Genomic DNA, 18,710 nt, shown 5'->3' with positions numbered 1-18,710 from the left:
TGGATGGAAAAGATCATGACAACCATCAATATGAAGCCATGGAGAGAGCCAGGAAAGCTGGGATCAAGCTAAATGCAGACAAATGCATTGTGAAAGTGACAGTATGCCGAGTCCAAAAGAATTTCAGCCATCTCTGGGATGGAAGTTCCAAGAAATAAGAGAGAGTTGAGAAGTTTCCTTGGCTTGATCCAATACATGAGCTCCTTCTTATCGCACATGTTGGAACACACAGCAAACCTGCGGGAGCTAATGAAAGAAGATGTAGAGTACCAGTGGTCAGGGTCACACAACAGGAGTTTCAACAAACTCAAGAAGGTAGTATACAAGGAGATACATCTGTCATACTACAGCAGAAAGAAACCTGTCACTCTGCAAGTAGATGCTTCCACAAAATAACTCAGAGCAGCCCAGGTACAAGAGGGAAAGCATTTGCATCCAAAGCACTAAGCACTGAGGAAGTGACAAAGATGATTGATGAAGGAAGGGCAGTGGATGTTATCTATATGGGCTTCAGTAAAGCCTTTGACAAAGTCCCGCATGGCAGACTGGTACAAAAGGTGAAGTCACACAGGATCAGAGGTGAGCTGGCAAGATGGATACAGAATTGGCTCTGTCATAGAAGACAGAGGGGAGCAGTGGAAGGGTGCTTTTCTGAATGGAGGGCTGTGACTAGTGGTGTTCCGCAGGGATCAGTGCTGGGACCTTTGCTCTTTGTAGTATATATAAATGATTTGGAGGAAAATGTAGCTGGTCTGATTAGTAAGTTTGCAGACGACACAAAGGTTGGCAGAGTTGCGGATAGTGATGAGGATTGTCAGAGGATACAGCAGGATATAGATCGGTTGGAGACTTGGGCGGAGAAATGGCAGATGGAGTTTAATCCGGACAAATGTGAGATAATGCATTTTAGAAGATCTAGTGCAGGTGGGAAGTATACAGTAAATGGCAGAACCCTTAGGAGTATTGACAGGCAGAGAGATCTGGGCGTACAGGTCCACAGGTCACTGAAAGTGGCAATGCAGGTGGATAAGGTAGTCAAGAAGGCATACGGCATGTTTGCCTTCATCGGTCGGGGCATAAAGTATAAAAATTGGCAAGTCATGCTGCAGCTGTACAGAACTTTAGTTAGGCCACACTTAGAATATTGCGTGCAATTCTGGTTGCCACACTACTAGAAGGACGTGGAGGCTTTGGAAAGGGTACAGAAGAGGTTTACCAGGATGTTGCCTGGTCTGGAGGGCATTAGCTATGAGGAGAGGATGGATAAACTCGGATTGTTTTCACTGGAACGACGGAGGTGGAGGGGTGACATGATAGAGGTTTACAAAGTTATGAGTGGCATGGACAGAGTGGATAGTCAGAAGCTTTTTCCCAGGGTGGAAGAGTCAGTTACTAGGGGACAGAGGTTTAAGGTGAGAGGGGCAAAGTTTAGAGGGGATGTGCAAGGCAAGTTCTTTACATAGAGGGTGGTGAGTGCCTGGAACTTGCTGCCGGGGGAGGTGGTGGAAGCAGGTACAATAATGATGTTTAAGAGGCATCTTGACAAATACATGAATAGGATGGGAATAGAGGGATACGGTACCCGGAAATGCAGAAGGTTTTAGTTTAGGCAGACATCAAGATCGGCGCAGGCTTGGAGGGCTGAATGACCTGTTCCTGTGCTGTACTGTTCTTTGTTCTTTGATCAGCTGAGACTAGATATGCTAACATATAAAGAGAGCTTTTGGCAGTCGTGATGGATGTGAGAAGTTCCACACATATCTCTATGGGAGAAAGTTCATAGTGGAGAGTGATCATCGTCCACTGGAGCAGATCTACAATAAAAATCTACATAAAGCACCAGCAAGACTGCAGAGGTTATTCTTGAGGCTTCAGAGTTACAATTTCACTCTGAAGCACAAGCTAGGAAGAGAAGTGGTGTTGGCAGACACCCTATCTTGGTTGTCGCCACAGGAGAAACATGAGATAGAGGATCTAGGTAAAAAGATTCATCACCTAGTGAATGTAAAACCACCGAAACTGAGTCAAATTAGAGATGAGACCAGCATAGACAAGGAATTACAGATGCTATCTCAGCAAGTGATCAGGGATGGCCTGATAAGATACAGCAAACACAGCCAACAATATGGCAGGACTGGTCTATCAGAGATGACATCTCACGAGAAGATGGTGTACTGCTGGCCGGATCCAGAATAGTCATACCCAAAACAATGCAGGAAAAACTTCTCCAGAAGATACATGGAGGCCACATGGAAATGGAGAAGTGTAAGCTCAGAGCCAGATCAGCTGTGTACTGGATAGGCATGTGCAAAAACATGAAAAATGTGGGGCTGCATTTTACTAGCTCGCCGCCGAAATTGGTTTCCAAAGTGACGGTCTGCCCGCAGCGGCTCATTTAACTGGCCGGGTGGGACCCCCCTCCCCTAATGATGGGGGGGGGGGGGGGTTGGGGTTGGCGCGCGCTTCATCCCTGGCAATGGCATCCGGCACCACTGCATAGCTGCCAGTGCCATTTTTAAAGGGCCTAGAGTCCTAAATGACACGTTAAAGTTTTAAAGCGACAGTTAGTTTAAAATTATTAAAACTAATTTAAAAAATCTTTACAGTCCCTCACCCACCCCCCCCCCCCCCCAACCAATAGCCACACATGTCTTCCTGCCCTCTGCTCCTCCCAAAATACTTAACCTTCAGTACCTGACCTTCCCTACTCCCCAAAATTCAGAACATTTTACCTTTACCCCCTTCCCATCATCCTCTTGACCAATCGCAATCGTTTAACCCCACTCCCCCCCATCCCCCCACCTTGAAAACTTACCTGCTCCCCCTTCGCCACCAGTATTCCAACATTCTTCAGTGGTTGGGGATCGGACACCGCAGGAGTGCCAGCCACCAGCCTTAAAGTTAGGCCTTTACTCAATGGAGTTTAGAAGAATGAGAGGTGATCTTATTGAAACATATAAGTTTCTAAGGGGGCTTGACAGGGTAGATATTGAGAATATGTTTCCACTGGTGGAGGAATCTTGAACTAGGGGACATAGTTACAGAATAAGGGGTCACACATTTAAAACTGAGATGCAAAGGAATTTCTTCTCTCAGAGGGTGGTGAATCTCTGGAATTTTCTACCCCAGAGAGTTGTGGAGACTGGGTCACTAAATGTACTTAAGGAGGAGGTAGATAGATTTTTGAAATCTCGGGGAGTTGAGGGTTATGCGGAGCAGGCCCGAAAGAGGGGTTGAGGCCTGGGACAGATCAGCCATGATCTTATTGAATGGTGGGGCAGTCTTGAGGGGCTGAATGGCCTATTCCTGCTCCTATTTCTTATGTTCTTATGTTTTTATGTTCTTAATATGGGAGCAGGATGGCAGGCGCAATGCGGTAAGTATTTATTCTTACATTAACATATTTTAATTATGTTCCCGCTGCCAAGTGGCGGGCAGCCACCATGAGGCCTCACTGCCACCGGTAATATGGGGCAGGGCCGTCCTGGCATCGAGGCCTGGTAAAATTTGCCCCATGGTGTCTACATGCAATGGGTGCCAGAAGTACAGAAACACACAGCAAAAAGAGATGATAGCTACTGAAGTACCACTCAGATCATGGCATACTGTAGGAGCTGATTTATTTACACATAATGAAGAATGTCGCAGACTACTACTCAAATTTCCTTCGATCCAGAAGGTGAAAGACTTGAGAGCCACAACAATCATCTCAGCAGTATGAGTTCTGTTCACTGAGCAAGGGATTCCTGAAAGATTAATATGTGACAATGGCACCCAATTTACATCCAGGGAATTTAAGGAATTCACTGAACAGTATGGTTTCAACACCATCACCTCATCACCACACTACCCACAGGGGCACGGGTTTATGGAAAGACAGGTCTGGACGGTCAAAAGAACCCTTGTGAAATGCTAAGAGACGAAGGAAGACCCAAACCTGACCTTATTGTCATTCCAATCCACACCTCTCAAGGCTGACATGAAATCATTTGCAGAGTAGTCTTATATTTCTTCCGTTCAACAGCTCAAGATAAATTTTTTAAAAATTGTGTCATAAAGATTATTCTAATGGCAAAATGAAATTGATATACTTCAAAAATATACTTTCACATTCCTTTATCTTGATTTGGAAAGGACAGACAGCAGTTAGGTTGTTTACGTTGTTAAGAGTTATCAATCCCATGATTTTATTCTTCGTGGCTCAACTGTTTTGTGCTAATAAATTTGACATGTAACACAGACACAATCCTCAAACTGTTCGAATGTAGAAAACAAGATTCATCTTTGTCTGCAGTTAGGGGAAATTTAATTTGAGTCAATTATCATAGGACATTAATACAAAAACAAATGCAGATGCTGGAAATCTGAAGTAAAAACAGAAAATGCTGGCCATACTCAGCAGGCCAGCGAGTATCTGTGGAGAGCAACACTTATCCTTTTACCTCCTCCCTTCCCACTTCCCAGATCCTCAAACACTCCTTCCAAGTGAAACAGCAATTTACTTGTACTTTTTCCAATTTAGTATACTGTATTCGCTGGTCACAGTGCAGTCTCATCTACATTGGAGAGACCAAACATAGATTTGGTGATCACTTTGAGGAAAACCTCCATTCAGTCCACGTGCATGACCCTGAGCTTCCCGTCACCTGTCATTTTAATTCCACTCTGACCTCTTCGTCTTTGACCTCCTACATTATTCTAATGAAGCTCAAAGGAAGCTCGAGGAACAGCATCTCATCTTTTGATTAGGCATTTTACAGCCTTCTAGACTCAACACCAAGTTCAACAATTTCAGATCATAACCACTGCCCCCATTTTTTCACATAACAGCTGTTGAGTGATCTGCAGGTTTTTTCCTCTGATACTGGCTTAAATATCTCAGCAGAGATAAGGTTGGCTAGGAACATAGGAACAAGAGTAGCCATTTAGTCCCTTAATCCTGTTCTGCCATTCAGTGAGATCATGGTCAATCTGTGACCAAACACCTTATACCCATCTTTGCTCCATATCCCTGAATATCTTTAGTGAACAAAAACCTATCAATCTCAATTTTACAATTAAGAATTGATCTAGCATCAACTGCCATTTGTGGAAAAGAGTTCCAAACTTCCACCACCCTTTGTATAATGAAGTGTTTCCTAAATTCACTCCTGAAAAGTCTGGCTCAAATTTTCAGACTATGTCCGAAGTCCCCAACCAGCGGAAATAGTTTCTCCTAATATATTCTATCTGTTCCCCTTGATATCTTCAATCCTTATATCAAATCCTTACTTCAGTAAGGCTTTTGATAAGGTCCCGCATGTGGGGATTGGTTAAGAAAGTAAAAGCCCATGGGATCCAGGGTAATTTGGCAAATTGGATTCAAAATTGGCTTAGTGGAAGGAGGCAGAGGGTGATGGTAGAGGGTTGTTTTTGTGAATGGAGGCCTGTGACCAGTGGGGTACCACGGGGATTGGTGCTGGGATCCTTACTGTTTGTAGTGTACATTAATGCTTTCGACGTGAATATAGGAGGTATGATCAGTAAGTTCGCAGACGACACGAAAATTGGTAGTGTCGTAAATATGAGGAGGAAAGCCTTTGACTACAGGACACTGTAGATGGGCTGGTAAGATGGGCGGAGCTGTGGCAAATGGAGTTTAATCCTGAGAAGTGTGAGGTGATGCATTTTGGGAGGTCTAACAAGGCAAGGGCATATACAATGGATGGTAGGACCCTAGGAAGTACAGAGGGTCAGAGGGACCTTGGGGTGCTTGTCCATAGATCACTGAAGGCAGCAGCACAGGTAGATAAGGTGGTTAGGAATGCATATGGGATACTTGCCTTTATTAACCGAGGCATAGAATATAAGAGCAGGGAGGTTGTGATGGAGCTGTATAAAACGCTGGTTAGGCCACAGCTGGAGTACTGTGTACAGTTTTGGTCACCACACTACAGGAAGGATGTGATTGCAATGGAGAGAGTGCAATGGAGATTCACCAGGATATTGCCTGGGCTGGAGCATTTCAGTTATGAAGACAGACTGGATAGGCTGGGGTTGTTTTCCTTGGAGCAGAGAAGGCTGAGGGGGGACCTGATTGAGGTATACAAAATTATGAGGGACATTGATAGGATAGATAGGAAGAAACTTTTTCTCTTAGCGGAGAGGTCAATAACTAGGGGGCATAGATTTAAGATAAGGGGCAGGAGGTTTAGAGGGGAGTTGAGGTGAAATATTTTCACCCAGAGCATGTTTGGAATCTGGAACACACTGCCTGAAGAGGTGGTAGAAGCAGGAACACTCACGACATTCAAGAAGTATTTAGATGAACACTTGAAACGCCATAACATATCAGGCTATGGGCCAAGTGCGGGGAAATGGTATTAGTTAGGACAGGTGCAGGCGCGTTGGGACAAATGGCCTATTTCTGTGCTGTAAAACTTTATGACTCTAAATCAACCCTTAACCTTCTAAATTTAACCTTTGGAGTCCAGGTATCATTCTAATAAATCTATGCTGCACTCTCTCCATGGCCAATATATACTTCCTAAAGTGTGGTGCCCAGAACTGCTTGAAGTACTCCATGGTTTCTCAACTAGGGCTTTGTATTGATGGAAATTGTCTCCATCTGCTCTCAAATTGTCTTCTATTAAAAAGAAATTCCTCTGTTCATTTACATTTTGTCCCTCTTCATTAGATCTTCTTGCGCCATCTGTTATTACCTGGATCAAGAACAGGCAAGCTTTCTATGTCAATACCACTCATAACCAGTTCTTGGAGATTCATGCGAGTGGCTTAGGGTGACACAGACTCTAGTTTGCCCTCCTTTCTCACAAGAAGATTTTCAATCAGATGCTTTTTATAAATGAGAGGCTTGACTAATCCACAATGCCAGTTTTGCACCTGGATGGCAAGTTGAAAATCTGTCTGATGTGTTACGACCAGGTGAGAAAGGTGTCTAGGGATTCCTCTCAGCCTTCACCTGGTCTTACTATAACAGGGTTTCTTTTTTTAAACACACTGGGCAGAATTTTACACCACCCCAGTGGGTCAGATGGTGGCATGGGGGCGGCGTAAAACTGAGCGGGAGGCTCCGGGAGACCTACCCAAACCGCTCTCGCCTTCGGCCAATGACGGTTGGAAGTGGGAGGATGGGGGGTGCAGGAAACAGCCCGCCCGCCTGCCCCAGGCTAATTGAGGCCCTTAAGTGGCCAGTGACAGCTGCCGGCCTTTCCGTGCCCCGGTGGGGTACCATGGCAGTCGGGCACAGGGTACCCGACTGAGGGCCGCCCCCACCTCCCAACCCATCCCCGGGACCCAAGATGCACACCCCCCCCCACACCCATACAACTACCCTTGCCACGCCGCCATGACCGACCACCCCCCCGGCAAGGCAAGCCCAACTTACCTGAGGTCCTGGCTCCATTGCAGCCTCCTCGGCCAGCTAGGCTGCACTGTTCCTGGAGGTGCTGCTGGGACTAAGAGCTGTCGGCCTGCTGATTGACCGGCAGCTCACTGAGACAGAACCTCCTCCCTCAAGTGGGTGGAAGTCCCACCTTGGGACAATTAAAGTCCGGGGACCCGTAGAATGCGGGTTGGATCTCCAGGCTAGGCAGAAGCGGGGTCGCCACCAACTTTTACGTTGGTGGCGAAGGCCTGTCCGCCAATGGTGAAATCCAGCCTTACTGTGTTTTTAGCTTCCCCTTGGTGAATCCTTGTTCACCGCTTTCCAGTCATAAGGTAAAGAAACAAGCACAAAGAGGCATTCTTAGGTTTAAAGTAGAAAAGTGAAATTTTATTAAAACTTAAACTTAAACTTAAATTCAGTTGACACCTATGGATACACACTGCGCCCAGTGCTAGCATGCATACATGATACACACCTGCAAATAGAAAAGAGCTGAAGAAAAAATAAAGTGGAAAAGTTTGAGGCAATCACTGAGGATTTTTTGGTTACGGATCTTCGAGCTCACTGTATAGTCTTTGCTTGTAGGTAGATCTTGCTTCTCGTTGGGGCCCAGGAGTCTTCTTAAACCTCGTTCACTTTAGGAGACTTTTCTCTCTTGGTGTTCCTGTGTCTTCAATGGATTCCGAAGCTGGCGAGAAAGAGATAGGAGCAGACAGGAGAGAGATGTTCTCAGTCCAAGAACAAAACTGCCTTCTGCCAGTTCAAACACTGTCTCTACAATTTAAAAATCCCCAAGTTTGCCAGCAGGGTAGTCATGTGACTAGTGTAACGACTTCTGGCTTTGTGTGTTAGGTGGGTCAGGTTCCAAGCAGTGTCTGTTAATATGCAAAAATGTCCTTCCAGCCAGGGGCTTGGCAATCCCTTGTATCAGGACTTCTCTTCTTCCCAGCAACAATTTGGAATTGAATGTCCATGTGGCGAAATTAATGTGCTTCATTCTTGGCAGGTGCATTACACCTCCACACCCAGGGGAATGGAATGCAATTTGAGGAAAAGCGCATTTCAGTAAAAGGGTTGAGAGAAAACAAGATACAGAAAACCATGCATTTCTCTCATTCATTCCCAATCATTGATAAATCTTAAAGCTTATTGAAATTGCCTGTCTTTTCTTGGTGCCAGTGCTGCTTTAATTGTCCCCTTTTTGGCATCCCAGTAAACATGTAGTTCTTTGGGGATGTTTTTCTTCAGTTCGCCCATTTCCATGGCTGCCTAGGGCCTACATTCCTGCTGACGTAATCTTTTTTCGGGAGAGTTAGTAGTGGGCGGGTCTATCCTGAACTCAGTGCTTGCTGAGTCATGCAAAGGCTTTTGCCTTGAGGGGATTGGTGGTTCCCTTTTCCTCTGACTGTGGGGGAGGATTCTTTGTTAATCTCCCCTTTGTTCTCTGGGACATTCCCGCCTGCAGGTATTTGTGTAGACTCTGCTGCACTCCCCTGTGGCAAATCGACTATGTGAGGCATTACCCTCTGTGGAAAGAGAAGCAGAGTTAATGTTTCGGGTCAGTGACTTCTCTTTCCACAGATGCTGCCAGACCTGCTGAGTGGTTCCAGCATTTCTTGTTTTTATTTCAGATTTCCAGCATCCGCAGTATTTCGTTTTTATTATATTGAGGCATTACCCTCATGGTTTCTGTGCCCCCTAGTGGTCTTTCTTTGTCTCTGCAGGTTCCTGTAAATGCTGTTAGCAAATCTGGTGGGGTGCTTCTTGTGTCTCATAGAGTCACAGAGTTATACAGTGCTGAAACAGGCCCATCGTGTTTGTGCTGGCCATCAAGCACCTACCTATTCTAATCCCATTTTCCAGAACTTGGCCTGTAGCCTTGTATGCAATGGCGTTTCAAGTGCTCATCTAAATACTTCTTAAATGTTGTGAGGGTTCCTGCCTCTACCACCTCTTCAGGCAGTGTGTTCCAGATTCCAACCACCCTCTGGGTGAAATTTCTTTTCCTCAAATCCCCTCTAAACCTCCTGCAAATTACCTTAAATCTATGCCCTCTGGTTATTGACCCCTCCGCTAAGAGAAAACGTTTCTTCCTATTTAACCTATCAATGCCCCTCATAATGTTGTATACCTCAATCATATCTCCCCTCAGCCTTCTCTGCTCTAAGGAAAACAACCTCAGCCTTTTCAGTCTCTCTTCATAGCTGAAATGCTCCAGCCCAGGCAACATCCTGGTGAATCTCCTCTGCACCATCTCCAGTGCAATCACATCCTTCCTATAGTGTGGTGCCCAGAACTGTACACAGTACTCCAGCTGTGGCCTAACTAGCGTTATATACAGCTCCATCATAACCTCCCTGTTCTTATATTCTATGCCTTGGCTAATAAAGGCAAGCATCCCATATGCTTTCCTAACCAATTTATCTACCTGTGCTGCTGCCTTCAGTGATCTATGGACAAGTACACCAAGGTCCCTCTGACCCTCTGTACTTCCTAAGGTCCTACCATCCATTGTATATTCCCTTGCCTTGTTAATCCTCCCAAAATGCATCACCTCACACTTCTCAGGATTAAATTCCATTTGCCACAGCTCCGCCCATCTTACCAGCCCATCTATATCATCCTGTAATCTAAGGCTTTCCTCCTCACTATTTACAACACCACCAATTTCGTGTCATCTGCGAACCTACTGATCATACCTCCTATATTCACGTCTGCATATATGTAGGAGCATGTGGGGTCTAATTTTTCACATTTTTCAGGGTTGGCTGACCAGGCAGAAGGGGTTTTCGTCTGGGATTCCTCCCGGGCTTCCTTTAACCTGCGTTCTTGGTCACTTTTTCCCCTACCCTGTCTAACCTTTTGCCAGCCATGTGCCTGCCTGTCCACTTTTGTTCTCAGTGGGGGTCTCTCTGCTGGAGGGTCCTCCAAACACCGGTACAGGTCTTAGGGGTGCAGTTTTCGCTGTAGGTTGAGATTTCCCCTCAACCTTGCACATGTGGCAACTCCTGCAGCACCCCACCACATCTTTGTGGAGTTTTGGCCCATCAAACTGCTGCCTTATGCGGGCTTTGGTGTTTCATATACGGCCACTGTAGTCATGTGGGCCCTTCTTAATATTTCTCTCCAGTACCTCTGTGGCACCACTAACTGGTGAACTACTGTCCACTCCTTGCTCTCAGGTCTGTGAGGAGAACACCATTTCCTCATCAGTAGCTCATTCTTTAAATAGTAGCAATCAGGGACTCCCTCTGCTTTAATTTCAGACTGGGCAGCCTATGCTAACTCTTGCAATACTGGGTCGGCTCGCTGAGCATAAGCTAGGGAAAATCCATTTAGTTCATTCTCTGGGTCTCCTAACTTTCCAAAGAAAGTCTCGGACAGGCAGACCTCCTGGCCATCTGCCTGCAGTGCCAATTCAGTCTCCTCTGGGGAGCTGGTTTGATCATGGCCTGATCCACTACACATTCAGGGAAATTGCAGGAGACTACCACCTTCACCCCTGCCAGATCATTACCGAGAAGCAGATCAACCCTGTCCACAGGCAAACCAGGGACAAACTACGGTTACTGGTCCCAAAACTAGATTGCACTCCAGGTGCACCCGGTGTACAGGTACAAGCATACACTGCCCTCCAAAACAATTCACCATCATTTTGGTGTCCACTGCACTCTCTGGGGGAAAGGTCAGGCCTTTTCCCAGTAAAAGGGATCTAGTGGCTCCTGTGTCCCTGAGAATCACTATGGGCTTGCTTGCCCCACTTGAGGGGTGTGGGGTTACTGTATCTTCAGACACAAAACCTTGATAACCCTCAGGAATCCTATTAAATTTTCTTGCACTTGCAGCCGTAAGCTTTCTGGGTCTCACTCATATTGTAGTTAAAGCCACAGCTTGCTCTAATGTGCTTTCCATCAGGTCCCCTTCTTCACTGAGCAGGTGTGCCCTGATTAACCCTACAGGTTTTCCCTTTAGTTTCCAGCAGTCAGCTTTTAAATGCCGTGCTTTATTACAATGGAAGTACACGGGTCTCCAGGTCTCACTCTTGCTCACGGCACCTTCCTTTTTGGCTGGAAGAGGGCCCCCTGTGTCTCCTGCTTTCCTTTCTCCTCCAGGACTGTCTGGGCTCCTATCACCTTCCCACCCTTTGTCCTTTTTGGTTTTGTGGGGGTGATTAGGAAAGGTTCTCCCCGGGTAACTGACTTATAAATTAAAGCAAACTCATTGGCCAGAATGGCTGCTTGCCGGGCTCTCTGGACACGCTGTTCCTCTGCATGGGCCTTTATTGAGAGTGTGAGAATGTGTTTAAATTCCCCTAACAGAACTACTTCCCTGAGATTCTCATAGCTGAGCTGTACTTTAAGAGCCCTCAGCCACTGGTCAAAAGGCAGCTGCTTACTTCTTTCAAACTCCAGATAAGTTTGATTAGCTTGCTTCTTGAGGGTTCTAAACTTTTGGCGATAGTCTTCGGGTATTAATTCATATGCCCCGCGGATAGCATTTTTGGTTAGTTCATAATTTGATGAACTCTCATCTGGCAACAGGGAATAAAAATTAAGGGCTTTTCCAGTTAGCTTGCTTTGCAGTAAAAGAGACCAGGTCTCAGCTGGCCATTTTAGCTGGCTTGCCAGTTTCTCAAAGGACACACAAAATGCCTCCATATCTTCCTCATTGAATTTTGGGATTAGATGAGCTAGTTTTAACAATACTGTACCCAGCCCTGAATTACGCTCCTCCATATTGGCCATGCTTTCACTGGGGTTACTCTGTCGCCCCCTGGTTAACTCAAGCTGCTTCAACTCTCGTTCTTCGCATTCCTTCCGGAATATTCTTTCTCTCTCCCTCTCCTGCCTTTCATTTTCTTCACATTCCTTCTGGACGTCTCTCTCTTTCTCCCTCTCATGCCTCTCTCTTTCTTTTTCCTGTCTCTCCCTTTCCCTTTGCTGCCTCTCCCTTTCTCTTTCTCTTTCTCTTTCTCTTTCCCTGTCTTCTAATTCAAGTTTCTTCTGTCCCAATTGTATTTTTGCTAGCAATACCCTGTCTGGGTCTACTTCTAACACTGCTTCTGCTTCATCAGATTCAAGGAAAAAACGGTTGGCCCCTAGCCGTCGGAGTTCAGAATTTCTAGCCTTGTCACGTTCAGTGATCCCACACTGCTCAGCCATTTCCTCGGCACAGTGGCACAGTGGTTAGCACCGCAGCCTCACAGCTCCAGCGACCCGGGTTCAATTCTGGGTACTGCCTGTGTGGAGTTTGCAAGTTCTCCCTGTGTCTGCGTGGGTTTCCTCCGGGTACTCCGGTTTCCTCCCACAGCCAAAAGACTTGCAGGTTGATAGGTAAATTGGCCATTATAAATTGCCACTAGTATAGGTAGGTGGTAGGGGAATATAGGGACAGGTGAGGATGTGGTAGGAATATGGGATTAGTGTAGGATTAGTATAAAAGGGTGTTTAATGGTCGGCACAGACTCGGTGGGCCGAAGGGCCTGTTTCAGTGCTGTATCTCTAAAATCTAAAAAAAAAAAATCCTCCATAAACAGTGCTTTTAACTTATCCCAAGTTACTTCACCCTGGCTTGGGGACCCACTAGCTTCAGTTGCAGACATGTTAGTATTTAATCACACACAACCACAAGAAAACCTGTATTAATCATGCTCTTTTTTGATTCGGAACAATTTGGCTTCCCACTTCCAATTTCTCTCGTTTGCCTGTGGATCAATTCCAGACGCTAGCACCATAATTTCTGTTGTGACCAAGTGAGAAAGGTGTCTAGAGGTTCCCTCTCAGCTTTCACCTGGTCTTACTGTAACAGGGTTTTATTTTTTTAAACACACTGTGTTTTGAGCTCCCCCTTAGTGAATCCTTGTTCACCACTTTACAATTATAAGGTAAAGAAATGAGCACAAACAGGCTTTCTTAGGTTTAAAGAAGAAAAGTGAAATTTTATTAAAACTAAAACTTAAATTCTAATTCGGTTGATACCTACGGATCCATGACGCGCCCACGCTAGCATGCATACGTGATACACACATACAAATAGAGACAGAAAAGAGCAGAAGAATAAATAAAGTGGAAAAATTTGAGGCATTCTCTGAGGAGTTTTTAGTTACGGGTCTTCGAGCTCACTATAAAGTCCTTGCTTGTAGGTAGGTCTTGCTTCTCGTTGGGGCACAGGATTCTTCTTAAACCTTGTTCACTGTAAGAGACTTTTCTCTCTTGGGGTTCCTGTGTCTTCAATGGATTCCAAAGCTGTTGAGAAAGAGATGGGAGCAGACAGGAGAGAGATGTTCTCAGTCTAGGAGCAAAACTGCCTTCTGCCCGTTCAAACACTGTCGCTACAATTTAAACCTCCCTAGGTTGGCCAGCAGGGTAGTCACGTAACCGGTATAACCACTTCCGGCTTTGGGTACTGGGTGAATCAGGGAATGGTCCTTTGTTCCAAGCAGTGTCTGTTAATATGCAAAAATGTCCTTGCAGCCAGGGGCTTGGCAACCCCTTGTATCAGGCCTTCTCTTCTTTCCAGCAACAATTTGGAATTTAATGTCCATGCGGCAAAATTAATATGCCTCATTCTTTGCAGGTGGGGGCCTGCATGACAGGTGTCACAGCTCACGATCCAGGGTGCCATCATTCATAGTGAAACTAAACATTTATAAGAAGTTTCACTGATATTTTTCTCTGATCAGGGACTGACTTTGCTAAAATAGAGTGCATGTGGAAAATAGTGAGAAAAAATAAATGTTTAATAGTTTGAATATTTTGTTCTCCTATATAAATGCTTCTCTGTGGAGCATAACATGAAGTGCGTTGTTCTAAATCTTCCATCCTTCTATTGAGCTATTTTTCACCTTTATACATAACAGGACACCACAGACTATGTTGCATATGTGGCAAAGGACCCAGTGAACCGTCGAGGTAATGAATGCTTTTATGTGTTTTTCAATTGTCACTCATTAAATTTATATTTTTATAAAATTATACTGAAATAAACATGAGAAAAGATTTCCTCAGTGTACTATTCACACCAAATTTGTAAAACCTTTAGTGAAGAACTGATTTAAAGATTTTGCTATACATGCCATACAGAGGAAATCTTTCCCCAATGAATATGGACATGGAGTGCATTAATATCTCGAGTATAGTATACAATATGGTATCTGCACCAAATTGCACTTAAAAATAACACATGGAAGTATGTTGAATATGGGCTGATTTTCAGGAAAGTTGTAACTTTATAAAGGGATTTGCAACTTTGCTTTTTTTTAACCTATGTGTACCTCCTGCTGAAGAATTGTGGCTCAGAATGAGGTCTTGAAGTCTCTACTTTTTGCCATGCAAGCCCAGCTAGGTGCCATACAGGCTCAGACTGCTGCCATCATGGTTGTCGATACCAGTGCACAAAGGGGCTTGCAAGTTGTTGTATGGTTTCCTTTAAGTGTGATGTCCCTTTAAGATCTTAGTATGCTAATGATTAAGTACCAGGATGCAGTCATGTGACTCAGAGCCAGAGTCACTCTGCAACTGTAACACCTAGAGGCAGGTTCTGTAAATAGTTAGCTCTGTACTGTATAATAGTTTGGCTGTAATAAACCTGTTTGAGATCGTCAACCAACTGGATTCCACACATCTCATTTATGTTGCATCAGGCAACATAAAAAGAACACATAATATGGTGGCAGCTCCTCATTACACAAGTTCTCACAGAAGTTCAGCAATGTGTACTCCAGCAGATCAGTAGGATTGCTGAGGCCCCTCTCCAGGGGAGTGGCAGTGGCTCCATGGTGCATGAATGGATGACAGCATTCGTGCTACTAGACTGGCAGGATCCTGAGGTGTTGAAATCGAAGGCCACGCTGACCTTGACAGCCACTGTCAGTGTCGTCTTTGCCCTGCTGTGTGACTGCAGTCCAGTCAGAGGAGGTGGCACAGTTCTGTGACCAGCTCGTTGCTAAAGCGTAGCCATTGCAGACACTGATCCTGGCTGAAGTGCAAGTAGGAGAAGTGCTCTCTGAAGACCCTAAGTGGGTAAAGCCTCCTACTGAGAGCCCTCCTCCTCCTCCCTCTGCGAGTAGCTTCTCCCCTCTGCTGCCTCTGCTCCATTTTCATGTCATGCGGCAGCCCAAGAGGAACAGCAACTATAACTCCCATGACTGGGAGCAAATTTTCTGCTCAGAGGCTTTTGAAATCCATACCACTCCTTCCATAGGTCCAACACCACTCTCTTCTGATGGAAAGAACTTCCAACAACACAGTACACAGTATGTCCACTCACTCTGCAGCAGCAAAAGAAATTCAAAAGCACTTCACCTGAAAGCTGCATGGTGATCCCTTTAAATAGTGCTGGTTGGGGGGGGGGGGGGGGGGCGTCCCTTGTGCAGCTGAACACATGATCTGCCCACTCTTCATGCTTCTGGGATGCCTGTGTTATCGCCCTTTAAAACATGGTAATTGGTGTGGATCGTTGGGAGAAGACCCTCATCATTTCTTTGTTTCCCAGCTCCTGTAATACCGAGGCCAGTGCACTCTGCAGCTGAATTTTGAGTCCAGAGGCCTTAATATTCCTCCCCACTTGTTGTTTAGTGCTGGACAGGCACAGCGTGCCTGAAATGTAATCTGCCTGTCCAGGACTCAGAATGCTTAAATTCCAGTTCCAGGACTATCCCTTGACAAGATTTTGTGCTGGGAAATAGGGCTGGGAAGGAAGGGGCAGATGAAGGTCTCTATCACCTGTAGACACAGGACTGATCACCAGCTTTAGGGCCTTCTTGCTGCTAATGAAGAACTACCTACATGCCCTGAAATTCAAATGGCAGAAGTACCTCTCTGTGTTCCCTTTTCTTGCTGCTTGTCTCCTTTGTCTTCCAATCTGAGAGAGTCCCAGGCTCAATGCCAACATCAGCTTCTTTAGAACCCTTGTGCATAACCTGATTTCAATTACACAGGGAGGAGCATGAGTTGGTAGAACTGTACCACTCCCTCTTGCCTTGTTTCCATGGGAACACTTGACCTGTTCATTCAAGGCCTGAATTAGTCCCTTTTGGAAAGCAATGCAAAAGGGCAAGGACAAGATTTGACCACTTCCCACCAACTTCCTTGCCACATTGGGTGGAAAGTCAGCCTGCAGCATCTAAATGATATTTAACGAATTTCTGAAGCAGTGGGTGAGTTTCTAACTCGCACTGCTAACTACATGCCCAAAATTGTTAAAATGGTGGCCCCAGTCATGGATGAGCTGTAACTTACTCCAGCTGAACATTCGGAATACAATAGCCACTATCTTTGGCCCCTGCCATAAACTCCATTCTCTTGCCACTGACTCTATCTTCCTCTCCAGCCACTCTTTCAGGCTGAACCAAACTGTTCGCAAGCTATTTGACCCAGAGCTGAGTCTTCAACCTCACATTCTCAACAGACCACTTACTTGTTCCATAACATCATCTGGCTTATCCTTCTTCCTTAGCCCATCTACTGCCAAAACCCTCATTCACACCTTTGTCAACCCTGGACTCAACTATTCCTGGGTTCTCCTGGTTAAGCTCCCATCTTTCACCCTCCGTGTGTTCCCAACACAGATCAATGCTGCCAGTGGCCAGGAGCTCACCGTATTGCTATCGGAGGTGCATAGCCAAGGGGCACTGCAGAGGAAATTGAGGGATTCATGTCCCCAAAAATCTGCATCGACATGAATACTCATCGATTGTCAACCAAAAGTTTTCTAAGCAACTGGCCATTCTAAAAATTTGAATTTGCATTCATGAAAACATTTTTACAAACCTTTTATTTGCTGACAAATGCACAAAATTATGACATAAATCATATTGAAATACATCAACCTGAAGATTGATTTTTCTGGTTCTTCCCCACTTCACATCCCTGAACTAAAAATTTCTTTTTTGTTAAGACAGTGCCTCTTTAAAATTTTATACTTTCATTAGCACTTCGGACCAAAAACGGAATTTCAATCCTGCCTGGAGTGGAATTCAGGTGAGAAGTGGAGGGACTGAAAGCTAGATCAGAAACAGTTTCCATCAGCATTTTTAGTTTTTTTTTAGAGATACAGCACTGAAACAGGCCCTTCGGCCCACCGAGTCTGTGCCGACCATCAGCCACCCATTTATACTAATCCTACACTAATCCCATATTCCTACCACATCCTCACCTGCCCCTATATATTTCCCTACCACCTACCTATACTAGGGGCAATTTATAATGGCCAATTAACCTATCAACCTGCAAGTCTTTGGCATGTCGGAGGAAACCGGAGCACCCGGAGGAAACCCACACAGACACAGGGAGAACTTGCAAACTCCGCACAGGCAGTACCCAGAATCGAACCCGGGTCCCTGGAGCTGTGAGGCTGCGGTGCTAACCACTGCGCCACTGTGCTTTCTGCCTCATTGATTCAGCTGTGCCAAATTCCAATAAAAGGGATGCAGGCACTTCTTCTAGCTGCTTCCAAGTGCCCAATTACAGTTTTGGGGTGTGACTGAGAATGTTCTGGGCTCTCCCAGGAGTCCTGCCAGACAGGCTGTTAGGAAAAAGCAGGCAAAGGTATCATCCTGGCCAAAAGCAGGCTCCACCAGGAACAAATGGTCCGGCATTGGTGTTTCTAGAATCAATCTGTCAACACTTTATTAACTTGTGCCAACCAGCCTGTGGCTCACTGTCTTGCCAAAGTGCTGCTCTGAGATTCTGACTGCTGTGCTCCATAGGCATTCCCTTTTATGCTGCTCCTGTTGTTGTAATGATCCCAAACCCTCTTGTTTGGTACAGGGTCATGACAGTGCCAAATGACAGGTGAAATTTCTATCATAGTTCTTTGCTGCATGGGGTCATTGAAAGTATGGTGTTCTGAAATAATTAATTTAGTGGTAACATGGAAGTATAATGAAGGGAACTCAATGTTGTATTAATACCAGCATAAAAGGCATTTGTGTCTTACAGAGCCTGGTCTGCAACATGGTATCTGGATTTTTAAGTAGCTTACCCTGTTATGCCATTCTCTTGAGAATACTTTGCCAATATTTGTCAAGTTTCAGTTACAAAAGTAAAAAATGTTGTCTAATTGCTACATTCACTAGAACAAAACAAAACTTTTACAATATGTTAATTTAACTGCACCTGTGTGGCTCTATCTGCACTATATTGCAGTCTGGTTGTTTTGTGGCTTCTATACCCCATAATGAATTATGCAATTGTGCAGTGCCAACATTGCATTGCTGTGCAATGAATCACAGTGAATCTGCTTCAGTGAATTTGGCACTGGGGAGCATTACGTGCAGCAGTCCATATGTGTAACAGAGGAATGAACATTTTATTTGATTTGA

The 18,710-nt window shown here is 45.2% G+C and overlaps 1 protein-coding gene across 1 annotated transcript in view; it reads left to right on the top strand.

Annotated features, from left to right (window-relative positions):
* LOC137368711 (SHC-transforming protein 3-like) overlaps window positions 1-18,710 on the top strand; it is a 253,126-nt gene that overhangs the window by 130,590 nt on the left and 103,826 nt on the right. Inside the window, exon 6 of the mRNA XM_068028882.1 lies at window positions 14,247-14,298. Coding sequence (XP_067884983.1) covers window positions 14,247-14,298 — 52 coding nt within the window. The remainder of the gene's footprint in view (window positions 1-14,246; window positions 14,299-18,710) is intronic.

Source organism: Heterodontus francisci, chromosome 4, assembly GCF_036365525.1.
Source record: "Heterodontus francisci isolate sHetFra1 chromosome 4, sHetFra1.hap1, whole genome shotgun sequence".
Taxonomy (NCBI): domain Eukaryota; kingdom Metazoa; phylum Chordata; class Chondrichthyes; order Heterodontiformes; family Heterodontidae; genus Heterodontus; species Heterodontus francisci.
Note: the sequence above shows the minus strand (reverse complement) of the source record. Positions and strands in the feature narration are given on the sequence as shown.